This window comes from Suricata suricatta, chromosome 2 (assembly GCF_006229205.1).
Source record: "Suricata suricatta isolate VVHF042 chromosome 2, meerkat_22Aug2017_6uvM2_HiC, whole genome shotgun sequence".
Classification (NCBI taxonomy): Eukaryota; Metazoa; Chordata; class Mammalia; order Carnivora; family Herpestidae; genus Suricata; species Suricata suricatta.
The window spans coordinates 159,782,040-159,809,917 of record NC_043701.1 but is presented as its reverse complement, the minus strand read 5'-3'; the positions used below and the strand labels follow the sequence as shown (position 1 = coordinate 159,809,917).

Sequence of the window (27,878 nt, the reverse complement as noted above, 5' to 3'; positions counted from 1 at the left end):
ATATCCTCTAATTTGTGAGTTTCTCAGTCTTATCTTTTATGATTATGATCAAAATTTTACATTATAAGTTTATTATTTTTCCTTTGGGAATTACTAAATATTGGAAATATTGAGACTATGCAAATATACTGTTTCTGTTAACTTCCGCCTGCTAATTTTAGCATCTACTGGTGGATCTTGCCTATGGTAATATTTACTATTGTGTTCTGATGGTGATTTTCTAAAATTTATTTTTATTTTTTAAAGTTTATTTATTTTGAGAGAGAGCACAAATATATGCACACAAGAGAGAGGAGAGTGAAAATCCCAAACAGGCTCTGCACTGTCAGTGCAGAGTCCACACATGGGGCTTAAACCCACAAACTGCGAAACCATGACCTGAGCGGAGAAGTCAAGAGCTGGACACTTAACTGACTGAACCACCCAGACACCCCTTTTTAAATTAAAAAAAAAAAGTTTATTTGTCTTGAGAGAGAGCATGTGCACAGCAGGGGAGAGGCAGAGAAAAGGGGAGAGAGAGAGAATCCCACACTGACAGCACGGCGCCCAATGGGGGCTTGATCTCACAAACTGTGAGATCATGACCTGAGCTGAAATCAACAGCTGGACGCTTAACGGACTGAGCCACCCAGGCACCCCTGATGGTGAGTTTCCCCCTGAAGGTCATTCCCCTCTTTCCTTCCACATTTATTAAATGGAATTTTTTCTGTGAGGAAGAGCCATGATTTCTTCTATTTATTTATGTCAGTAATGCATGCATAGATATTTTAAATTATTCATTTTTGGCAAATTCTTTGGAAAGATGTAAATAAAAAAATGTAAGAAAATGGAGAAAAAGTATTATAAAATCGGTTTTTCATTTAGACAACTTAAACTTTTAAAATTTACCCACTGAACTGTTTTATATTATTTAAGTTGAAATTATTTCAAAACATATTTCAAAGGAATAAATTGGATCATTTGGCCTTAGTGTATAGCAGCTATTGGTACATGTATCTTCTGGACTCAGGATTCAGTACTTCTTTCACAACCACTAATACCACAAATATTCTTCATGCCCAGACAACACAAAGTTTTTAAATAAAACTTCCTATGTTTTTGAAAGACATTTATGGGGGCACCTGGGTGGCTCAGTCAGTTAGGGGTCTGACTTCAGCTCAGGTCATGTTCTCGTGAGTTCAAGCCCCACACTGGGCTCTGTGCTGGTAGCTCAGAGCCTGAAGCCTGCTTTGGATTCTGTCTCTTCCTCTTTCTGCCCCTCCCCCAGTTGCACTCTCTTGCTCTCTCAAAAATAAACATTAAAAAAAAAAATTAAAAAAAAAGACATTTATGAAGTAACTAGTATATACTGACTAACATAAAAACTGTAAGCCACAGAGCGCAAGTTTCAATGGCAGAGATATTTAGATGGGATTAACCCTCATAAAAATAACAATTATTAACCATGGGAGGAAAATACTTTAAAATTACTACTAAAAAGCACCAGAGGGGTGCATGGGTGGCTCAGTTGGTTAAGCATTTGACTTTGGCTCAGGTCATGATCTCACAGTTTATGAGTTCGAACCCCATGTCAGGCTCTGTGCTGACAGCTGAGAGCTTGGAGCCTGCTTTGGATTCTGTGTGTGTCTCTCTCTCCCTGCCCCTCCCCTGCTTGTGCTCTGTCTTTCAAAAAAAATTAAAAAAAAAAAAAAAAAAAAAAAAAGCACCAGAGATGGACCTAGTCAGGGGAGGGTGTAGACTGACCTTAAAAGAGGAGAATCACGCTGGGTAACATCCATGTTTATGTGCTTTTTCCCTAAGAGTACTCACCAATTTACTTGGCACAAGCCACTCTATTGGCTTGATATGTCAAAGGATGGAGTTCAGGAGTGCCACAGTGGCTGGAGAGAGAGAAGAGAAATCATAGAAAATAGAAAGACCCATAGGCACAATTCCTCTCAAATCCATGGCTAATCTCCAAACTACATACATGAATGGGAGACTCTAAGGATTCCAATGGAAAATGACAGAAGACTGAAAGATCTGAGCAGAGATTCTAGCTGCTGCCCATGAAGGGAGACAGAGTTTAGAATGTGATTCCTACTAAGTTAGAGGAAGGCATCTTTGATAGGCATCTCAAACCGTCCCCTGAAAAGTTGGAAAGACCCTATGTTGAGAATAAACAGCAAGTCTAAGGAGTAAGGGATCTATCCTAGGACCAGGGGCAAAATCAAAACATACCTGCCCTAAGAAACATGACACCAAGACTCTAAGAAGTCACATAATCAGTCAGTAAGTTAATCAGTGGAAGACAAAAGAAACCAGAGTCATCGCAATGAGTCATTTACAATGTCCACAATATAATAAAAAACTGCTAGACACGAGAAAAAGCAGATAAATGGAACCCATAGTCAAAAGAAAAAAGAAGAGAAAATAACCCTGAGATGATTTTGTATGGAAATCAGCATATAAAGGGCTTTACAGAAGCTATAATGAATGTTCAACATCTTAAATGAAAGATAGTCATAATGAATAAACAAATAGAAATTTTCATCAGAAAAAATGAAAACCCAAAATGAACCAGACAGAAATTCTACAATTGAAAAGTATATTATATAAAATTAAAAATTTACTATATGGCTTAAAAGCAGATTGGAGATTACAGAAAAAAAGGTCAATGAACTAAAAAGACCAATCAACTGAAATTATCCAAACTGAAGAATAGAAACAGTGAAAGAAAAAGAAATGAAAAGAGTCTCAGTTATCTGTGGGAAAAGTGTCATGATCTAACATATGTATAACTGGAAACCCAGAAGAGAAATGAGAATGAGGCACAAAAGTTATAAAAATAGTGATCAAATATTTCTCAAAGTTGGTGAAGACCATTGGCTTACTGATCTAAAATCAGCAAACTCTAGGGAAATTAAATACAAAGATAACAAGAACTACATATAGTCAAAATTGCTGAAAACCAATAATAAAGACAAAACTTTGAAAGGAGCCAAAAAATATAAGTAAAGGCAGACTCTTAACCATAAACAACAAAGGCTAGAAGATAAGAAATAACATTTTCAAAGTGCTGAAAGGAAAAAAAAAATCTCGAACCGGATTTATTAAGATTAGAAAAGAGAATTATAAATATGAAAAGGGAGAGATCTAGAACAAATTCTATGGTACTGAATTGGAATTGAAGGTACTGATGTGAATTCACGGTTTTCAAATATATACACATAGAATTAAAATCTTGGCTTCTAGATACCCTTTTACACTAAAAAGAACCATAGCTCTCTGGAGAAATGGCTGATTTCTGGATGAGGAAAATACAAGATGAACCTGGAGATTTGCAGGGAATGACGGAGATATGTCAGAGGGGAATGATGCCAGCTTAAAGGGGCTTTCATTAACCCACTATGGAATAATCTCAGTAGTAAAATAAAAAATATAGTTTACAATCTGTTGAATAAGGTGTATTTCTTGAAATAAATTATCAAAATGGACACAATAAGAATAGAAAATCTGAATAGCTCTGTATCTATTAAAGAAATTGAAATTGTAATTAAAAATTATTCCACATAAATTTTAAAAATTCCTTCCACAAAGAAAACTTCTACTCAGATGGTTTCACTGGTGAATTCTATTGAATAATATGAAAGAAATAACGCCAGAACCATACACAAACACTTTTAGAAAACATAGAAGGAGGAGGAGACTTCTCATCTCATTTTATCAGGGCAGCATAACCCTGACACCAAAAACTCACAAAGACATTAGAAAAAAACCTACAGGCCAATATCCTCCATAAACACAGACACAAAAAGTCTTAATAAAGTCAATTAATGTAATTCACCATATTAACAGACTAAGTGTGGATGGGAATATTCGACAAAATTAAACACCCATTCATGATGACAATAACAACAACAACAAAAACAAACCAAAATCTCAATAAATTAGAAATAAAAGGGAACTTTCTTAATCCCATAAAGGGCATCTAAAAAATGTCAACTAACATCATACTTAGTAGTGAAAGACCAAATACAGTCTCTCTGAGATTGGGGACAAGGCAAAGATGTTCTCTTACCACATCTATTCAACATTTTATTGGAGGCCACTGCCATTTGAATAAAGCAAAAAAAAAAAAAAAAGGAAACAAAAGGCAAATACATTGGAAAAGAAGAAAGAAAACTGTCTTGATTCACCAGTAATAGGAAATAAGGTCAAGAATCAAAAATCAATTTATATTTTCTAGCAACAAACAATTAAAGAATGAAAAAATTTACAATAGCACCAAAAAAAGATTAAAGAGTTATAACTAAATGAGTAAGAAATGTAATCTGAAGACTAAGAAACATTGCTCAGAAAAATTTAAAAAGACAACTGAATGGAAATAAATACCATGTTTATAGACTGGAAAACTCAATATTACGGCAAGGTTAATTCTACTCAAACAGATATACGGTTTCAATAAAATCCAAATCAAAACTCCACAGACTTCTTAAAAGAAACTGCTAAGTTGATTCTAAAATCCATATAGAAAAGCAAAGTATCTATGGTAGCCAAAATAATATTAAAGTTATGAGTCTGGAAGACTCGGAACACCTGGGTGGCTCAGTGGCTGAATATCCGACTTCAGCTCAGGTCATGATATCACGGTTCATGCGTTGGATCCCCACGTGGGGATCTGTGCTGACGGCTTAGAACCTGGAAGCTGCTTCAGATTCTGTGTCTCCCTCTCTCTGCCCCTCCCCTACTCGTGCTGTCTCTCTCAAAAATAAATTAAAAAATTTTTTTTTAATTAAAAAAATATGGAAGACTCCCACTACCTGATTTTAAGACTTACTAAAGCTACAATGATGATGATACTAGTATTTGGTGCAAGGATAGACATTTCTACAAAGAAAAGGGACTTTGAGCTTGTCCTCTGTGTGGATTTGAAGTAGGGGTTGGTCAGTCCTTAGCTGATGTTACCCTTTGCTCTACATCCCAGAAGCCTCTTTTCCAGGAGGTGCAGGAATAGACTACACTGGGGGCACATGGGTGGTTCAGTTGGGTAAGCATTAGACTCTTGATTTTGGTTCAGGTCATGATCTCAGGGTTCATGAGACGAAGCGCTGCATCAGGCTCTGTGCTGACAACGCAGAGCCTGCTTGGGATTCTGTCTCTCTGCCCCTCCCCAACTTCAAAATAAATATATAAAAAAAGAAAGAGAACATACTTGTACAGCCAACTGATTTTTGACAAAGGCACTCTTGGAATTCAATGGAGGAAAGAAAAGTCTTTTCAACAATGGTGTCAAAACAACTAAATAAAAAAAGTGTGGGTAAAATAATGTACAGCACTCATAAGAAGTAATTTGAGATTGATTGCAGACTTAAGGGCAAAAGCTAAAGCTTACAAACCTTCTAGATGAAAACCTAGAATATGAGCAAATCATAGGGGTAAGAACTGATAGACTAGGTTTCATTAAAAAATTAAGAAACTTTTCATCTAAACACATCATGAATAAGCAAGCCATATATTATGAGAAATCTCACAGAGCCAGCAGTAATACAATTGAGTTCCAGAACTCAATAATAAGACAGACAATGCAATTTTTTTAATGGCAAAAAAAAAACCTTAAACAGATACTTCACAAAAGAAAATATCTGAATAGCTAATAAGCGCATCAAAAAGTATTCAACACAGGTGCACCAAAAAAGCTTTATATAAGAACATCGATAGCAACTTCATTTATAAAAATGCAAGCAGCTTAGGTGTGCCTTGAAAGAAGAATGGAAAACAAACTCTAACATATTTATTCAACAGATAATACTATACCATAAAAGAAAATAAACTACTGATACACATAGTGGTATAGATGGGTCTCATAAAATTACACTGAGTGAATGTCAGACCCAAAAAATCTATGATTCAATTACATGAAATTCTAAAAAAGGTGAAACTAACCTATGAGGGTAAGCTGATCAATTTTTGATTCACTGGTGATGGGAAAACTGGCTGGGACGGACACCAAGGAAACTTTCTTGAGTAATGAGAATGTTCTATAGCTTGAGGAGGGTGGTGGTTAAATCTTATGATAGACATCATAGACTCACTGACTTACACAAGATCTACGCAGTCCACTGTATGAAAAATTTACTTCAATAAAAATGTAAAAGTATACAGTTAACATTTTAGAGGAAAAAGAACTAAAGCTTTATACAGTTAATTAATAAAAATGTGCTATTTTCTGGGGAAAAATAGTTATGGTAGGTTAGAAAATTGCTTTTCCCCTCAGAAATGGATAGAAGACACTCAGGGGAGCATTAGATAGATTGAAGAAACCAGTTCCAGATCTGCAGCAGTTTCTAGAGTAAGGTTATGCATAAGCTTTTATTTTCTAGACATTCCATCTGTAAAATGGGTATATGGTCTTGTGTATCTCCCAAGGAAATCACAAAGATTAGTAAACTAAAACTTGTCACAGTCCTAAGATCACCCTGGAATTAAAAGGTCAAAAAATTCAGTACTTCACATTCAATATTTTACTAAGATTCTTCCAGGCTAGAATTAAACTAGTCAGGATAATTGCCAGTGGCGAGATCCGCTCTGTCCCCGCGCCACATTCGGAAAGGCAGCTTCACTGCTGGACCAGACAGAGGCAGAGAGCTCTGCGCTGGAGTACTTTAGTTCGTTTTTATATTGCATATAAACCACCTAAGCATAAGCCAGTAAGATGCCTTGCTGAAAACTACCTTCGTTGTGAAAGCAGGCTGTAATTCTGAACAAGTTTTCAATTTTCACAGTGCTGCTAGGGTAAAACATTTTAAAGAGTTTAATTTTTTACAATGGATTCAATGACATAGGATTATCTAACAAAGTAATGGCTAATCAATAGAAGGTTTAGTTGTCAGGTGAAACATATAACACACTAAAAGGGATTGATTGCCAGACTTCTCCTTATTTACTAGAAGGTATATATTTAAAATGACACAAACTTGTTACCAGGCTGCATTCTTTTAACCTTGCAAAAGCTGCTTAAGAAATCTGTTCAGCAGCCCTATAGCAAAACAAGATATAGTATAATGAAAATGGCTAGTGATTGGGGGGCAATATGGGTGGGGGTTCGGGGGAAGAGACAGGACCTTCAGATATATGGAAACATCAAATCAAGTTCCCAGCAAGAATATGGGATAGAAAAAGCAAACTACAAGGCGACATCTAAGGAAGCTGGAACTGGGCTTTAAAAATGTCACACTGATGCTATCCAATCTCGTTCAATGGACGCAATGCTGTATCTGATCTCCTCCCAAAGTACTCTTAGGGCAGATTTTTAAAAGACTCATACAAAGGGGCACAATAGGCTTCCCTCACCATCTTTTTTTTTTTCTTTTTAATGGCACATCCACATTAAGCACTGAACACAAAATGAATTGGGTCCATATGGGCTTCGACCAGCATATAAGCTGTTTCCTTTATAATTTATTCACAATATCTCAAGTCTCTATATGAAAATACACTTTTTATGGTCATTGCAACCCAGGAGTTCAATAATATTTTTCTACTAAGTCAGTGATTACACCATTTATCAAAGAATGATTACCCTGAAATAAAAATAAAACAAAACACCAACCCCCTATACAGTCTTCCTTCCTCAAAGTAATTTTAAGAAAGCCAGTTATTAAATTGCTTCTTTTGGAAGAAGGGTTTTTGTAGCTAGACACAAATTGCCAAACCATGTTTTTTAAAAAAGTTATTAGACTCTAAAGGATTCAGCTGAAGTGGGAAGTTAAATAAACAAATCACTTCATCAGACTTGGAAAGATCACTTTTGTCTTACTTAAGAGACCTACATTAATTACCTTTAAGATCTTTTACATGGACTATTTAAAATAAGTACAATTTATTTATTTATTTCAAATGAGGTGCTTCTTCCAAAGTATTAAATAATGTCTACAAATGCAAAAGCATTTTTATAAATAGGTAATTAAAACAGATGACTAAAATTAAGTCAAGCTGCAAAACATTACCCAGGATGCAATGTGATTTTTTTTTTTTTTAATAAACACATCTCAGGCAATATTTTTCCATCCAAAGCCCAAGGCACTTCAGGGGGGGAAAAAGAGGTAGGAAGTTTCATAGGGGAAAAAAACACACATATATAATGAAATAACGCCAAACTCCAAACTAAAGTATTTACAAGATAGTCCCTGAAGCATAGTTTGTCATATTGCAATTACACCTTGCCTACTGCCAAGTCAAAGTGCTTACTATTGCCACTAGAGGGAGAAATGTCTTAACACAAAGCAACGGCAGATCGGGAATGGGTTTTCTTGAGCAATTATCAGAACAAAGCTCCCCTGGCTGTGTGTACCTTCTAATTACTCAATACAATTAAAATGACTAAACTAAAACAAATAGAAAAAAAAAAAAACTTGCCTGGCTAATATCAGGGACTTCATTAAACCTTCTCCCCTCATCAATCAAATCAGAAAGAAGGGAATGCCATCATATACAAACATTACAGAGCTATAAAAGGAAGTAAATTCAGTGAGGTTTGTTTGGTTTGGGTTGTTTTTTTTGTTTTGTTTTGTTTTTTGTTTTTTTAAGGAAGAAAAGGAGTGGCTCTCTTGAAAAAAAGAAATGTCATGGTATTTACCCATCTGGATGCTGCTTGAAAACAAATTGTCCTCCAAAGAGCAGAAATACAGTATGTTTTCTCTCAGTTCACTGGCTTATGAATGACTTTTTGTTGTTGTTGTTATTTTGTTAATACACAATATAATGTCATTTTCTGTGTCAGTGATGTGCTTTTTCCTCCTACTCATCCAGCTGTATAAAGGAGCCGTGCCAGTTAGACCTCCATGCTTATACAGGGCTGTTTAAGTTCTTCATTGCTGTTTTTTGTGGATCTACTCCAAGGTAGATCAACACAGGAATTTGGGGGTATGGGAGAAGGAAAGGAAAACAGCTACTTATTCCTTCTAAGAGGCTTATGTAGTTCCCTTTATAAGGCCCAGTCATTAACAGAAGATGACAACACAGTCATTTTTCTTTCAGCTGACAATTGTGACATTTTTCCAGCAGCGTGCAAGGTGTTGAAAACCTGGCAGCTGTTACCTCCTGGGATGAAGATACTTTTTTATCCTCCCTTGACAGTTTAACTCAGTGGGTCAGCACCTTTAAAAGACTGCAAAGTATCCTTGAAGAGGATGGAAGCTTGAATTACTGCTCCCTCCCTAATCAATGTAAACCCTCACTGCAGGTGAAGTCTCCATCTATAGAGGTGCATGGGGGAGGAAAATGTAATGCCCTGAGCCAGATGGTTTTTATCTTGTTTTTAAAGAATAAAGGAACAAGCTAACAAGGGAGACAGCTACTTTGTTAGCTTCTTGGCCTCTCTCATGGCTTTGCATCCCCAGGGTTCCAGCTACACAAGAGAAAGAATACAGAAAAACGTAAACACTTAAAGAAATATAACTAGAGGGCTGGCATCATGCTGCTTTCAAAGAGTTGAGAGAGCTCTACTCAATGCTTTATTTATCACTGCCCACGTTCTCAGGATGGTAAGTGGACACACACACAAAGGGAATGGGGGATGGGGGAAGGATTAGACAGAGGTCACAATTTACTCAATTACAGAGAAAGGCAGGGCTGACAGATCCTATTAGCACCAATGTGAAGCAAAGAAGGAGTTGCATGTTGTAAGGCTACATTTTCAAAAAGTAATGAGTACTTTCATGTATCCTCCCAGGCCTTTGCCCTTGTTTGCAGATATGAATAAAAGCTATGAAAACAGTCACTATGGTTTCCTTGACTTCACATCTTAGGAATAAAAGTAGAAAGAAAATTGTATCCACGTTGTACATTCTTTAAATAAAAGTTCACACTTCACACTTAACATGGATACAGAAGATAATTCTGAAACTTAGAAAATTAAAAGGCTACATTACTTTTCTTTCCCCACCAACTTTCCTGCCTTCTGATATTGGGCATGAAATGGAAAAGCAGGTATACAAAATGGCTTGGTGATGCAGAGACTAGTATCTCCTGACTTTCTCCCTCAGTATTTTCTTTTTCTACTAGAATCTTTGTCAGGTTTTGGAATTACGGTAATGGTGGCCTCAGAATCCAAGTCCAGAAGTGTTCTTGCCTTCTCTGTTTTCTGAGTTTGTATGAGAGTGGGTTATTTATTCCTTCAGTGTTTCAGAGAATTCACCAGTGAAACCATATGAGGGCCTTTTGATAGTCTGATTTCAACAGACATCAGGCTAGTCAAATTTGGTTTCACCTTGCATTGGTTTCAGTAAGTTTTATTTTTCAAGGAATTTGTCCATTTCCTCTAAGTTGCCAAATTTGTGGCTTAAAGTTGTTTATAATAGTCCATCATTATCCTTTAAAAGTCTGTAAGAATTGTAGTGATAACCCTTCTTTCAGCTCCTCCAGGGATTAAACAACTCAAAGTTACCACACAGTGGTCACAGTCTATCAACACCTGTGAAACTGTACTTTACAGTTTAAAACAATACTAAACTTGTTGGAATGTAACCAAGAATTCAAAAACCAAAAGTGAAAGAGTTCCTGAAATCCCATTAGAAATATCTGCAAAAGAATCTCAAGGGATTGGCTTATATGATGCAAATCCTACTTCCATCGACACTAGGTAAAAGGCAGCTTTGACATCTTTTTATCTATATAACGTGACTAAAGTGGGGATGGGGGGGAGCGGGCAAATGACACTTCATTATTGTCATGCAACAGAGAAAAGGGGGAGTTTAAACAGCTTCTATATTATGTCCTACATTTAAAAAATCAGCAGTGGGGTAATCAAGTTCAGGGCAGTCCTGGACAGCTGCCCTGTGACCCGCTTCTATTGACCCCTGCTATTCATCACTCTTCCCTAAGATGGAGAGGGCAAGCTCCTAGGGAGTGACCACCACAATAGACAGACACAAGCCAACAGTAATCTGGTTCGAGCAAAAAACCAGATGGCACTGCAATAAATTTACAAATCTGCATTCATGGGGCTGTTAAAACACCCAGAAGCTAAAAGATGCAGAGGGCCCCAAGAGGATCTCCTACTTCCCAGTTTCTAAAGGCCATTTCTCTTTCCAAGAACACTGAGTTCATGCTCCTCATAAAGAGAATAGAGGGGGAAAAAAACCCTTTACAAAGAGAGGAGGGGAAAAAAAAAAAAACCTCATGACCTAATTAATCTCCAGAGCTTGGATCTCAACACTGAATGACAGATATTAGAAAAATCATTGTGGAGCAGTAGGAGCAAAAACTAAAATAAAAACAAGATGGTAGTTATATTAAAATGGAGAGGGTAAAGCGAACCTGCTAAAAAGCAACGAAAAAGCCACATCAAATCTCTTTCAAATACTGCACACAACAGATCTCGCAAGTAGAAAATGATTCAATAATGTATGCATTTATTTTTAAAATGAATCAGATTAGTCCCATGTGTGACCTGCTGGTCCATCTGTATGTGCTGGACTTAATAGGCACGATTCTCTCTCTTGCTTCAGTTTGAAGTATGAGAGAGATAAATTTAGTTTAATTTTCAACAGATCAGCCTATCCATTTTCCAAATGGACCATCTGGATCAGCCTATTAAAATTAATTTATAACTTTGCAGAGTGAAAATTCGTTTGTTAGCTTAAATAAAGTTGCCAAAACTTTTTGGTGTGTCATTGTTTCCTGACAGTTGTTTCTGTATAGTGGGCAGACTGTTTCCACCTCTCAATTTATCTTACTCAATGTTGTTCTATTTATTTAGATTTATAGATCAGGTGTTTGTCTCCAAATAGTTAAAGTTATAATTGCACAATACCAATTAGTGATCATTTGGGTTTTTTACAAAGCTTCCTGAATGGATTCAATTCTGCTTACTAAACAATAATTTTTATAAAAAACGGAAAATACTCATCCCAATTTTTAACATAAAGTAAATAAAAAATGAGTATATCACAGTTTCAAGTACTTTTTCCCTAAATTAACACTGTATACAGACAGGGGTACCTGGGTGGCTCAGTTGGTTAAGCATCTGACTTCGGCTCCAGTCGTGATCTCATAAGTCATTGGTTTGAGTCCTGAGTGAGTCTGGACCCTGGATTCTGTGTCTCCCTCTCTCTGCCCTCCCCTACTCATGCACGCTCGCGCTCTCTCACTCTCTCTCTCTCTCTCTCTCATTCTCAAAAATAAAATAAACATTAAAAAACCCCACTATACAAACTGGAATAAGAAGGCAGAAGTAGAAATGCTTGGGCAACATTGAGATCTGGGTTAAACCACTGACTAGCTAATAAGCAAGTCTAACCTCTAACTTCTCTAAGCCTCCATTTTCATCATCCATAAATCAGAGACCCTATCTAGAAACTTTGCAGGGGGATTGTGAGGATGGAATTAAACAACTAGCAGGTTTATGGTGGGCACTCAACAAATATTAAACCTCTCCTTTTTCCTAGAATAATGTCACAACGCAAGTAAATTAATATTATTTTTATTATTACTGGTGCCATCTTATCCAACTTTATATTACAAGTTAATAGGTGGTATACCGATTCTCTGGCAATGCTGTAAGAACTTGTTTTGTTGCTAGTGGGAGACAGAAGATATTAGAGGTTGTTGCTACAGGCAGTGAGAAGAGCAAATATTTTGATCAAATGTTTTTGGACATTTTAATTTAAAAAAATTTTTTTAATGTTTATTTATTTTTGAGAGAGAGAGAGAGACAGAGTGCGAGCACAGGAGGGGCAGAGAGAGGGGAAGACACAGAATCAGAAGCAGGCTCCAGGCTCTGAGGTGTCAGCACAGAGCCCAATGTGGGGCTCAAACTCACAAACCTGAGCCAAAGTTGGTCGCTCAACTGACTGAGCCACCCAGGTGTCCCAGGACATTTTAATTTTAAAAAACAGCGCACCAAGGAATTAACTTTCAGAGTAAATTGTGTTACCTTTGGGGAGTGGGAGCACACTGAGGAGTAAGTTTTTATGTTAACAATAACGGCCTTTACTTTTAGAAAAGGGCAACTGTCACTCAGACTAAAAGGAGCTAACTTCTCTAGAGGCAGATCTCTTTTTAATTGTTAAAATTTTTTTAATGTATTAAGAATTTCAATGAGAAAGTAAGATTTAAAGCCAACTATTCAACCATCTGCACTTAAGAAGCATTTCAAGTTATTTTTCCTGAACAAGAAAATTTTTCTTTGATGTTGTTTTCACTCCATAAGCAATCGACCTGTCCTGTACTTGTACACCTAGGATAGTTTTAAATGATTGGGAAAACAATGTTACCTGATTGAAATTGATGGCTACAGCCAGACTAACTTCAAAGTACTCTTAATTTAAGCTCTAGTGCTTAATGAATGGCAAATTGAGGGTTTCCTGTCTTCTGTTTTGTTGTTGGTAGCTTTTTATTTTAAGACAGACTGAATTTCATACCTGTCTAAGTGAATTCTTCTCTGGTATTATCTTCCTAGGGGGTTCGCCATTATTACAGTCTTCTCTCTCTGAGGAATTCTGTGAAAGAAAGTAAGCTTTAATTCAGTTCTCATTATCTTCAATCTTATTCTGTGGGGGTAAACTGAATTACATTTTTAATTCTGTAAGCTAAAATACCATGTATATTTATGCATTTATTCATTTGAAGATTTATATACATATAGACATACACTTATGTAAAGGAAAACATATGCCCATGTATATAAATAAATCTAAGTAGGGACCTAGGTGGAAAGTATTTCATTTATATTTAAGCACTGCCCAGCAGATCACATTCATCAGAAAATCTAGTTTATTGCTCTTTGAAAATGCAGGTTGACACTGGACAGGAGAAAGCTCCAGTTTATGCTTAGCTGATAACAACTTAAACATGATTATCACCTTCTCTTTAAATAATTAGTTTTAAACTACAGTAAATGTTTGGTCACTACAAATTCTCAAAGTATGGATCCTGAAAAATAGTTCTTTCTCTTCTTCTCAGATTTGATTTTCTTTTATTAAAAATAAAAGTACTTAGCTCAAAACAATATCGTTTCATCAATGGTTTAGGATTAGAGTCCATTCTTGCCACTATCATCTCCCATACCAGCCAGAAGGCCATAAATGCAATGGGATTTTTAAATACTTCAGAAGGGGAAAAACAATAATCCAATTGAAAGCAAGTTCAGAATTCTAAATATCAACAGAATTATAAAGCAGGAATCCATAGAATGGGAGAAAATATTTGCAAATCATGTATCTTATAAAGGATTAATACTCAGAATATATACAGAACTTGTAAACTACACAAACAAAAAACCCTAAACAACCCAATTCACAAATGCACAAAGGACTTTCTCTAAAGAAGGTACAAATGGCTAATAAACACATGAAAAGATGACCAGAATCACTAATCATTTCAGAATGTAAATTAAAAACTATAAGTAGATACCACATCACATTCATCAAGAAGGCTATCAAAAACAGACAAAACCCAAAATATATATTGGCAAGGTGGCTGAGAAATTGGAACTCTTGTGTAGACTGTTAGTGAGAATGTAGAAGCAGTTGCTGTGGAAAACAGCACGGTGGCTCCTCAAAAATTAAAAACAGAATTATATGACCCAACAATTCCACTTCTGGGTATATACTCAAAAGAATAGAAAGTGGAGTCTCAAAGAGATATCTGTACATTCACGTTCATAGCAGCATTATCCACAATAGCTAACAGGTGGAAGTAATCCAAGTGTCTAGTGACTGATGGAAGGGATAAATATAATGTGGTGTATATATCTATGGAATCGTGTTCAGCCTCAAAAAGGAAGGAAATTGATATATGCTACAACATGGACAAACCTTGAGGATGCTATGGCAAGTGATATGAGTCAGTTACAAAAAGAAAACTACTATATGATTCCACTTATATGACATAGAGTAGTCAAAGTCACAGAAAAAGCGGAATGGTAGTTGCCAGGGGCTGGGAGAAGGTGGGAATGGGGAATTATTGTTAAAGGGTATAAAATTTCAGTTTTACAAGATGGAGAGTTACGTAGACAGATGGGGGGAAATGGTTGCAAGACATTATGAATGTATTTAAACCCACTAAAAAATGGCTAAGATGATTAATTTTGTTGAATATATTTTACCACAATACAAAATGATTGAAAAAAATTCTGGTAATTAACACATGTAAGTCACTATCTGCAAGGCAAAATATAGAAAATGTGAATACATATTATTTGGGAACTATTTTCCACAACTACATTTATAGTGTTAATATTTTAATATTTGCAAGTTTAAAATACTCATTACATTACATATATCCAACACATTCTAACTAGGGAACTACTTTATTCTTAGATCCAGAAATTATTTCTAACATGAGTTTATGTGAAAATTTTTTTCATACAAGTATGAAATTATCAGTAGAGTATAGGATCATAACTGTATTTCAAACTTAGATATTCCTTTTTTGGCTTATATCAAGTATTATATTTTAAAACATAATATAATATATAGTATTATATTATATTTTATATACTCATAGCCTCTGAGGCTACAATCTGTGTGCCCTGTACATTACCTATAGTCGGCATGACAGACAAGTACTGTAAGGTGTTCCTTTAGGGCAGAAATCTCTTATGATATTTAACTTGATATTCTATATTTGTGATGACCACTTTAAGGTGATACTCCCTAAAGTTAAGACAAAGAAGGCAAAAAACATGCTATGCTATAAGCAAGAGAGACTCAATAACTTCAGAATTCTAACTGCTTTCTCTCCCCATTTTGAAAAACAAGTAACGTAGTCTATCTACAAAAAAATTAGAGAGATGCAGCTGAATTAATGACTATAAAGCATTCCAAATAAGGAAACTAGCAATATATGCCCTGGTAAGATAAGGAAAAGAGGGGGAAGGCCAACATTAAACCCATAAGATTGACTTGAGTATTTAACATTTTTAAAAAAGAAAGTATGGGAGCGCCTGGGTGACTTAGTCAGTTAAGTGTCTGACTCTTGATTTTGGCTCAGGTCATGATCTCATGGTTTGTGAGTTTGAGCCCCATGTTGGGCTCTGTGCTGACAGTGTGGAGCCTGCTTGGGATTCTCTCTCCCTCTCTGCCCCTCCCCAGCTTGTGCTCTCTCTCTCTCTCTCTCTCTCTCTCAAAATAAATAAATAAACTTTAAAAAAATTTTTTAAAAGTATAAAGTTTAAATGCTAAAACTAAAAAATTAAATGTTTTACATAGTACAAACTTAAGCCAGTATTCAATTATAAACTTATACTTCGCAAGTCACTAAATCAAAACTGGTTTAATTCAATATAAAGTCCTATATTTGAACATTAATTATGTTTTGTTAAAATGTCATCATAATAAACTGGAAGCCTAGTTACGTTTTGGTCAAAGTTTGTTATGGTAAAGTCATTATAAAGCACATTTTTATTCTAGAGGTACATGAAGTGAAATAAAATTGATGGTAAACTCTCTATATACTAAATTACATTGTGAAAATAGTAATGTGAACCTAATAGAATGAGCAGCAACTATCTAGCCCATATCCACAATTTTCCTCCTCCTGACCCTCTATTTTATCTGATTTATTTATCTCTGCCTCACAGTAGAGAGATCTGATAGACACCACCTTAACATTATGTACTTCTTGGTATGATGTACTGAGAACATATTATTACTTCTGAGGTAACCTTGCTAAAAAAAATATAAGCTCAATCTCACCACAGAAAATATCAAACTAACCCAAATTGAGAGATTCCTAAAAAATTATCAATATCTATTTAACAAAAAAATGTCAGAGTCATGAAATATAAAGAAAGACTATGGATCTGTTTCAGGTGAAAGGAAACTAGAGACATGACAACTGAATGCAACTAGTGCTCTGAGATTATCTGGGGCAGAGGTTACAGTAAAATTGATGGTAAACTCTTCTGTACAGCATTATTTAGTGACAAACAGTGATCTGCATCTAACAGAATGAGTAGTGCCTATCTAGGCCACATCCACAATTTTCTTCCTCCTGACCCTTCTACTATTTGATTTTGATGATTAAATATTGAGTAGGTACTGTGACATAATAATATAAAGAACATTATTGGAACAATTAGAAAAAATTTAATAAGATCTACAGATGAGCTAATAACACTGTGTCAATGTTAATTTCTTGATTGTTTCCTCACTTTAAAAATATACAAACAGAAAAATTCACTTGTTTTAGTGTATAGTTACACAGGTTTTGAAAAAAAGCATACAGTAACATAACTACCACCACAATCAAGATGTAAAGCAGTTTATTGTTTCCCAAATTCTCTTACACTGCCTTTATACAGTGAGCCCTTTTCCCTAGTAATCACACATCTTTTGTCTCAATAATTTTATCTTTTCCAAAATGTCACAAAATGGAATCATACAGTATGTAATTTTTTTAGTTTTTTCTGCACTTAGCTTAATACATCGGAGATTCACTCCTGCTATTGCATATACCAGTAGTTCTTTCCTTTTTACTGCCAGGTAGTATTACTGTATGGATGCTCCACAATTTGTTTATACATTCAGTTTCCTGATTTTGATAATTTGTACTGTGATTATTTGAAAGAACGTCCTTGTTTTTAGGAACAAACAATGAAACACTTAATGTTGGAAAAAGGACATTATGTCTGTATCTAACTTTCAAAGTTTCAGAAAAAGTATTAAGTAGATGAATGTGAGCGCATGTCTCCATATAAACAGAGATAAAGCAAATGTGGTAACATGTTAACATGTGTAGAATATGTGTGAAGAGTACGCGGGGATTTTTTTCACTATTCTTTCAACTTGTTTTGGTGTAGAGTTTTGACAAAAAACATACATTCTGAAATTCTGAAATTATGTGAAAATAAAAAACAAATAGAACAGATGAAACCTAGAAGAAAACATGTTTAAAAATGTAAAAACAGGGGTGCCTGCATGGCTCAGCTGGTTAAGCGTCTGACTCTTTATTTCAGCTCAGGTTATGATCTCACAGTTCATGAGCTGGAGCCCCGCACTGGGCTCTGCGTGCGATGACAGTGCCAAGCTTGCTTGGGATTCTCTCTCTCTCTCTCTCTCTCTCTCTCTCTGCCCCCCCATTCGCATGCTCTCTCTCTCCCTCTCTCTCTCTGCCCCCCCCATTCGCATGCTCTCTCTCTCTCTCTCTCTCTCTCTCTCTCTGAAAATAAATAAACTTAAAAAAAATGGAAAGATAGAAGTCAGATGAGTGAAAAATAAATTTGTGGTCGAAAATTCCCTCAAATATAAATAAAAACCACTTAACACTGAGCCAACTAGAAAAACGTGACTGCCCAAAACAACTCATTCACAACACTCAGACCGAACATTTCATTACAGTAAATACATTTGCAGAATGTATTTGTAGCCCTGGAGTAACAATATGGTATAAATATTAGCATTATATTAAAATATTTCTAAAATATTGTATTACCTTTCATAAATTTATTACCTTTCATATTAACTCAAATATTCCTCTCAAACCCAGGAGCCCCTGGGTGGCTCAGTAGGTTAAGCATCTGATTCTTGATTTCAGCTCAGGCAATGATCTCACAGTTCCTGAGACTGACCCCAGCGTGAGGCTTTGTGCTGACAGCATACAGCCTGCTTGGGATTCTCTTTCTCCTGCTTTCTCTGCCGGCCTACCCCCTACACCCCCTCTCCTAGCTCAGCACTTACTAGTTCAGAAATGAAAGAGGAAGAATAAAGTTTCACTGACAACTTTGAATTATAACCTCAAACTGGAAGCATTTGGGTTGTATAACACCTATATACATACTAACAGATGTCTGGGTAGAAAAAAGTCAATAAAGTGAAATAATGCTAATGTTTGTGCATTCGATTTCAGGGATGTATTTTGGAAAAAATGTTTCCAGGAGTAACCTGGAGGTGCACAAAAAAGAAAATCATCTCAAAGAAAGTATTGATGATAAATTTAAATAACCTGTCTCAAAATCAACATATCCAAATTTAAAGCACTCTTTTACCATTCTTATGCATCCTAGACCACCTCCTTCCCTCCCAACTTTTCTTTACACGCCAAACTTAAATCTTCAGCTGATTTTTACTCATCCCCTCCCTTTTTCTTTGAATGCATCTAACCAATTTCAGGTCTTCAATTTTTCCTTTGAATCATCTATTTTAATAGATCTACCCCTTGGTTTATATTTCCAATCTCTACTCTAGACCACCAACAATGCTCTTACTATTGAGACAGCCTTCTGACACACTTACCTAAATCCTTATCTAAACCATTCTATACACTACTGTCAAAACCATTGTTCTAAAAAGACATTTACCTCATTCCACCTCACACCTTGCTCAAATACCTTTTCTAGCTCTCTGTTACCTTCAGGATTATCTCTTAGTATAGCATCCACCATCTGGCCAATTTACCTTTCCATCAGTCTGTGGAACCATTTACATGACATTATTTACCATTCTCCAAAGTATGAAAAGCACTCTCTCACCCCTGTGCTTTTGCTAATTCTATTCCCTCAATGTGTAAGAGATTTCTTTCCTGATCTCTCCATCATTAAAATCCTGATTCAAGAATCAACTAAAATGATACCTTCTCAGGGAAGCCTATGCTTCTCTCCTCCTCCACCTACTCCCATCACACTTACCCCCGGCTGGAACTGATTACACTGAATTAGCACTTTATTTCTATTTTGGCATATATACCTTATTATCTCTCTATGTTATATATCTCTATGAACAAGCTTTCCCCTCTCGCCCCCCACTGTTAAGATTCCTTCTGGGCAGGGCCAGTTTCTTTTTCATCTGCATTTTCCAGTGGCTCAGCACGAAGTTTGAGAACATAATATGAGTTTTTAAGTGTTTGCTGGATTGAATGTTATCGTCAGCTTAATCTTTCTTAAATACCACTAATTTCATGGTGCTCTTTTTTCCTCAAAAACTTTTAGTAGCCCTTTGTATCTATAGAATCAAATATGAAGTTCTAGGCCTGATTTTCAAGATCTTCCAGAATTTTCTGCCACATTATATCAAGTTATTTCCCCTCAACATACATTTTCTGCCCTAGTTAAGCAAGTCTCTTCACAGTCTTACAAACATGTGATACGATCTCAACATTTTCAGGCTAGAGGGTCCTTAATTTAGATGTCATTCACTCAACAATTATAAACACAAAAAAATAATTTAACCTATTCAAGTCCTCCTCATTCTTGAAATGAGTTTCAACTGTCATATTCTCTAAGAAACCATACAACTTTTCCATCTTTCCCTACTGGAAATTCTTTAACATTTTTATCTTGGTCCACACAATTGAGCACTTAATTAGGTAAAGGTTTGAATGTTACTTCAGCTACCCAGTAACACTGGAAGCTTTCTGGGCAAAATCTTTGTGGCTCCCTGTACTTCCCAACACATTACATAATAAATATACAGATAAGGGCTTCATAAATAATCGAAGCCCTATACCCACACTGTCCAGCTAGCTTTAAAAAGGGTTTTTTCAAAGGAGAAAACCTTCAAAGTGATAGCCCAACTACGGTCCTACTATCCCATCACTAATGATGCCAGTATGACAAATTTTTAAAGCAGGAGTTAGTAATCTCTTGCTCTAAATAAAGTTTTTGCAAATCATGTTTTAATGAAACTTAGCCAACTCCACTCATTCATCTTTTACCCATGGCAACCTGCATACTACAATGGCAAAGGTGAATAATCACAACAGAGATCCTATGGCCCATAAAGCCTCAAATATTTATTGTCTGGTCCTTCACAGTTAACGTTTGCCAAGCATTGATTAAGAAGGAAAAGTTCCGTGGATAAGCAAAGCACTCCTGATTCTTCAGAGCTGGATTTTATTTGTTTGGTTGTCTTGGTGTCCAAAACAAGAAGTAGAAGGATTCTGATGATAGCATACAACAGGTTTATGGCTAGGGCAATATTCTCCATGACCTAGTAAGTGGCTTATTTACCGTTTTCAGTTATCTATTCGAACACACAACTCCTGATAACATGGATAATCAAGAGTTGATTGTATAATCAAATGAAAAACTAAACTAATATACACAGTGATGAAAAGTCAAGCCACTCATAATGACTTATCATAATCTTTGAATAAGCATCTTGCTCAAGGTTGGATGGTGCAACATAGCCTGAGCCCATCTAAACAGACATGTTATAAATAAAATAATCAGTGCCAACACTAGAAGTAACATTCCCCACCTATGTCACATTCCTTATTGAGAAAATTCAAAGGATTCTGTAACCAGGAAAGCTATATCATTTTAGTGAAGTGGGTAAAATGTGGTGAATTATAACCCTGATTTTGAACACATTTAAAAAATGGAGTCATTTGAGCATCATCACATAGAATGACAACCACATGAAGGATAAAATCCTGAGACCAATTTCTACTAGCTAGTTGCAAACATCATACAGTGGGCTTGATTGGTAAATTAGTAATTAAATTAATGTTTTCCCCATTAACTTAATATATCATATGGAACTAATAACAGCCTCCAAATATGTACAATTTGCAATTCTCAAAAACAGAATCATTCTTCTATAAGGCTAAAGGTAATTTAACTTCATGGATAAGAATCATTCAAACCCTTCAATGAAAGGTGACATAACTAAAATATGTGTATGTGTATCTAAACCAATTGTAATTAATCCTTCTAGGATACAATGGGGAAAACATAGGTCATTTAAGTTTAGAAGCTGACTGAAGAATCCTATTCAAGGACCAATTCTAGGGAGGACCTGAAGTGTCCTCATAAGATAATATTCTCTGGCATGTTTTCATGCACACTGCTTCTCCAGCACGTTTATCATTTGACATACTCGATTAAACCACAACCACATCACAGCCTCCCTATCCTGCTAAACTTCAACAAGATCTACCAGTTAAAGCTTTCAAGTAGTGGTATTTTCTTGTAATATACCAATCCAAGCACAGTGCCAGGAACCAGATACAATGGAAAGCACTATCAGACAACCAAACACACAGGACTTCCATTAGTACTGCCTTACTTCCTATGACAGAAGTAAAAAAAACCACCAACTAGATTTTTTTCCCCTGTGACACTGTCCAACACTAATTATAAAACACTACAGATGCAGCCTTTCTCAAAATGCAAAGGGATTGTGTATATTTGCAAAGAACAACTATTTTTTATGCTTCCAAATTCTTAATCCTGTTTGGAGCTGTCAGTGGGGGTTAATGGAAGCCTTGGATAGGAGAATTCCAATCTGGTTGGCAGATGGATAGGTTGGTTATAGCTGCATAACTATGTCTTGCCTGCAGGCACAATTCAGAACACTGTTAAAGCAATATAAAGTCTCTGTCAAGCTGAACCATTTGGATCAGTAGCAAGGAGAAATAATAATAAAAAAGAAGTTCATTTCTGGGCCTTGTGCATTTATGCTAGTATGCAGAAACTGATTAATTGTCATAGTGTGCTGGTCTTCTATACTTCAGATTTCTACTTCTGGAGTAGATTTTGCATGCTAATATAATCATTCTCCCTCTTGAGACATTAGCAAATAATCAAATGAAAAACAGGATCATAATTTACTGAGATTCGAGCAATTCTCTATGCAAATTTGACTTGTTATTGCTGCTGCCTCGTTAATCTGAATGCCTTTGACAAACTCCTTTGATTTATGAACTCGTGACAACTCCAATGTGTATATATTTTGCTAGATTGACATTATCATTAAGAGTGGGTGGACTGAGCTCACATGAATGGCTGATTTTATTCGCTGGTGTCTGCTGCTCAACAGCTGAGCATCTCCTCCTCACAAAGCCCCTGAGCGTCAGGCTCTTCCCATCTTCCCATCCATTCATCATCTCGATGTTAATTGGCCCAGGCTTTAAGCAAATTTTCAACACGATTTAAAGGCACGATGACACTGATTACTGACCCTCTGCCATACGGTGCCTATTGATTAACCTGACAGAGATGATGAGCTTGAGGGAAACTAGGTGTGTGGGGACCTCAGGGGGAAAAATATATTGTCTATGCAGGCAAACACTTGTCATTACCTCACAAGCCCGAATTTGCACTGCACACATTCTTAAAACACTCTACTGCTTTAACACCTAGAGCTAACACAGAAAGTGCTTTCTGTATTCAGAGATATTACAGATATGTCATGTCAAAGCACATGACACATTCAGTATTTAGAATAACTCCCAGATAGATGGCTGCCTTTCAACCAATTATACGTGCGCTAGCTGATGTGTGTATTTTAGGTTAAATTCAGAGAAAGTGTTGGGTGGCTATTGTGGTTTTGTAGAAAATAATTAGAATAGGAAAACAAAGTAGGTTCTTAATAAATAAAGGAAGAAACGAAGGAGTAAGATTGCTGTCATTCCACCAATACTATAATAAGCTGCCATTCTACCACTATTAAAATAAGAGGTACCCTAAAAAAGGAAGAAAACAACAAACTGATTTTACAAATTTTATTTTCTATTCTTTAAATACTGCTACTTTAATCTCAACTATCAGAGTATTCCTGGCACAGAAATTACCAATAACTGAACATTTTAAAATACAGCTAAGCATATTTAAGCCTAACAAACACACGCCTTGAATTCTTGCTTACCCATTTTCAACTACTGCTATACTTAGGGAAATCGTGCAGGATATTTGAAGTTAAGCTTCATGAGAAAACTAAATGCTTCATTATTCAAGGGGGGGAAGTTCCTAATTAATAGTTACTGAGCTCACACATTAGTAACAAAAATCTGCTTTAAAATACTGCTAGATCTATAAATTTACACAAGCACACACACTATCAGGGATCAGACAAACCCCATGTTTAGATAAGGGAAGATTCTTATTTAAAACAAAGCTAACAAAATATGCTCCCTCTGGCCACACATATCACCTTGTTTACTTACGAGTCCTCGGGGGACAGCCAATATACAATTTTAAACGCGGAGATTTTGGAGCAGCACTAACAGTTATTTCAAAGCTAAAATAATAGAAAACTGAGCAGCAGCCCAGCTGTAGTCTCTATTACAGTGACATGGGCTGTTAATGTAAGAGATCAAATGTTTTTCAAGTCAAACAGCATTGGTGCCTGTTACACTGGAACATGTAGCCTACTCCCTAAAAGCCTGCCTCCTGCTCTTCTAAGATAAACAAGCTCAACTAAACACTGAGATACTCTGATAAGAAGCTTGGAAGCAGGGAGCTGCACCAGGGAGTGACTAGGCAAGGGCAGGAGGGAACCATGCTTTTGTTAACTTTCAACTTACAGACTACATTTTAATACTTCACCATTAAATGCATAGCTACAGGAGAAGGATGAATTTCTGTCTATACACATGGGATTTTAAAAAAAAAAAGCTAAAACAGTTACCTGTTTTACCTGTTTTGTGAATAGGAGAGATATCACACAGCAGTCTAAAATATGATCAGCTGTGTGACTTAACCAAAGGCTGAGCATCAACTTAAGAATGACAAGAAGTATAGAAAAGAGTTTGTAATTATGTTAATATGCTCCACATCAGAAGTAATAGTCTATTTAAACTCTAAGGGTTTTTGATTCTAAAGGCTTGATTTAAAAAACAAACTAAAAACTTCACACCTTGCCCTTTCAAGTAGATATTTTTACATTTTATTCCGCTTAACATCCCAATTAGGTCACAAAACCACATCTATTTGTACCAATGTGGCTTAATATTTGTTAAAATCCCAACAGGCTTACAAGGGGGCCTTTATATACTATTGTGTTTTCTCAACAGAACTAAGACAACTATCACTCATTCAGGGGGAAAAAAAGGAGCTTCATGCATATGCTTTCACCGTTTAAAATACAAAAGACAGTGCACAAATTACCTAAACAAGCATGGTAAGAGGAACAAAAATTCACCAAAGATCTGGGATAAAAAGACACATGTAATATAAAACTAAACTCCCCTATCAAGTGAACAAAAGTGTTACTAGCTTAAGTTATCTCTCTTACCTTTAAATCTACACGTATCTTAAAGCATGGGTGGTTTCTTTTTTCCTTTTCAAGAGATTATCTTTATGATTATGTGTTTAGGACGGAGCCTTTCATGCCACGATTTTCTTTTCTGCCATATTTACACAATATTTCATCCAGAGATCTTCTGCATATAGTTTTATGTGAATTAAGAGGCAAACATTTGCTTCTACTAATAAAGACATCTGGTTAGTTTTGTAACTCAAAGACATCTGCATTCTGTAGATCTTTTTGATTTCTCAAAATGGGGTTGAGAACTAGAGAACCCTTAGGATGTATGCCCAAATCCTTCCTCTTTGCAGATTAGTTATTCCTGTCAGCCCTGTTCCTGATTTTTTTCTCCTAAATGACTTTCGTCACCTTGGATATCTTCCCTGCTTTGGTGTTCTCATTTTATTACAATTCAACAATATCATGAAAAAAAATTAAAGGTTCCTTTGAAGTTGATAAGCTGTAGTATCTCCAATGTCTACCTATTGTGGAATAAAAATGAAATCCTTCAATATAAGTAAATTTCTAAAAACCAGATTGGACAAGGTTAAGATTTGTGTTTAGGTATATATTTCAATTGTGAACTGTCCCTTGTTTAATCACTGTTTTTCTTCTTATTATTATTATTAAAAAATTACTATTTTGTGGGCTTATTATCCTCGGGACTTTCCCACTAATTATACAAAGCCTTAATGAATTTTTAGGTCTTTAAGATTACAAATGTCATCTCTTCTTATATAAACTTATATAGATTTTTGGTTCCCAAGGGCAGAAAAACATGGTCCAACACAAGCCAACATATCCTTGAAGGATAGGCCTTAAAGAACTACAATATATCAATAACAAATTAAAAATCACACATTGTTCTATATCTCTTGCTTTCTTCTTAAAATGCCAGACTAACTACACTCCTTATCCAGGATACCTGAGTTTAAGCTGTAACTTTTGCTTTTACTATAAATTCTGTTTTCTCATTTTCTGCTCATCTCCACCACAGAGGTTTAAAAAACTACAACAAAGAAAAATAGGTTTTAAAACAGAAAACAGCTGATTTATACTGACTGCATTCTCATAGGCCTCTAAATAGCCAGATACCAAGGTAATATTGGCCTAAAGGATTTAAAATTTAACTGAGAAGTCTTCTATTTCTGAAGGGTCAAAGGTTATAAATACCAATTCATGGCTTCAGTTTTTCATTTGTTAATATTACCGAACAACAAAATGAAAATAAAACCAAAACAGATTAACCTGGGAGTTCTACCAGGAGTAGTTTAACAAATTTATTTGGAAAGATGGCTAATTTTACTGCCCCAGGAATAAACAACCGTTGTAGGTTTGCTGCTGTTGTTTTAACAATGCTCTTTAAGTATGACAAATTTAAAAACAGTTTTCTTTTTCTCCAATAGAAGATTTTTTTTTCTATAACAATGCAAATGGTTTCTACTTAAAGGGTATGTTTGTGTGTTAACTCTAACAAAACTATTTCTTTTAAGCCTATGAGCTTAAATTATTGGAATACTAGGGAATGATTCTATACCTTAAATCTTCCATTTGGTTAAGTATAATGAATTTTGTTTATGCATTCCTGACAAATCTTACAAATAGTTTGTGTCGTTAACTTTCTACACCAAAACTGTTCTTAAAGAATCACAACAACTCTACATTGTTTTCATTTCTCAGAATTACATGGAAAGTCACTACGAATTCAGAAAGTTTTACTGTAATTTGGCAGAAGTAAAGAGTTTTCTTCTAAAATATTAATGATCCTTTTTTGATTAAAGAAAAAACACATGAGAAATATTAATCCAAATGTTCCAGAATTATTTGATGTTGGTTCAGCATCTCAATTTTAAAATGGCCTTATTTAATTAAATAATCAGGCTAAAATGATAAAAATTATTACAATGATGAGCCAATTTAAACTGACTAGTTTTAATCAATGATTTTTAAAAATATGTTATTAATAATAGCATTTTGTTGTGTTACAGATGAAAAAATTGTTTTACTAACTTTAGACTTCCATACTGGATAACTGGTTTGACAGAGATCAAACAGTTTTAATACCACAGTACTTGTTTTTGCAGCACAGAACCTGTAAATAGCGTAAGAGCCAACTTGGTATTTAGTTTGTTTTGCCACAATTCCCTTTTGTGGAAAACAATGTACCTCTTGCTCCTGCAATGAGGACAATGAAGGAAGAGTTGACTTCAAAACCAGTTGCCTATCACTGACTGCTGTACAAAGACATTCTGGGTAGTGGTTGGTAAAGAAAGCATAGCCATTTCTAAATGCCAGTAGTTCCCAGCATCTCTTTTCCTTCTGAGTGGAATGAAGTCTGCAAGCACTGACTGGTGGGTCATTCGACCCACGAGGGCCTGGAAAGGTTTCAAGAATAACAGAGGTCATGTAATTGCCAAAAGAGCATTAGCCACTCAATCATAATGGATAATTAAATGACCTACATGATTCCTGAAATAGCTGCTCTATATTTGGTCTATTACTTGCGTCCCTCAAGATAAGCTACTCGTCTGGTCTGCCTTGACCCGCAAAAGTCCAACCTGCGCCTGAAAACTAGCTGCATGCTTCTATTGCTTTGTAAATCCGCCCCCACCCCCCGCACCTCCAAGTAGTCATGCCCCACACTATGCTTTCAAGAGGACACACATAAAAAAAATCAATCTTGTATCCTTCTCCCTATTGTGCTCTGTGGAATACAAATGACTAAAGCAAAGAAAAAAATTAGTAAATTCCTGGTTTAGATCTTTAGGGGATAAAAGGAAGAAACAAAAGACCACAAAGAAGGAAAGTCATGATAAAAAAAATTTTTTTTAAGTTTTGCGCAGTATGCCTCCAAACAATTTCACATTGGATTATAAAGCCAGTCAGGGTAGCAAGTCATTAAAACTCCAATTGCCTGGACTGCATTTT

At 35.7% G+C, this 27,878-nt stretch overlaps 1 protein-coding gene across 7 annotated transcripts in view; it reads right to left on the bottom strand.

Moving 5' to 3' along the window:
• The window catches only part of BTRC (beta-transducin repeat containing E3 ubiquitin protein ligase), a 176,558-nt gene that overhangs the window by 68,659 nt on the left and 80,021 nt on the right, over window positions 1–27,878 (bottom strand). For 4 of the 7 annotated variants that reach the window (XM_029932417.1, XM_029932414.1, XM_029932416.1 and 1 more), the window contains one exon: window positions 13,404–13,481. The exons of 2 other annotated variants lie outside the window; for them this stretch is intronic. In XM_029932417.1, coding sequence (XP_029788277.1) covers window positions 13,404–13,481 — 78 coding nt within the window. Of the gene's footprint in view, window positions 1–1,809; window positions 1,881–13,403; window positions 13,482–27,878 lie in introns of those variants that run through there. One more of the 7 variants, XM_029932420.1, reaches the window with a different exon arrangement.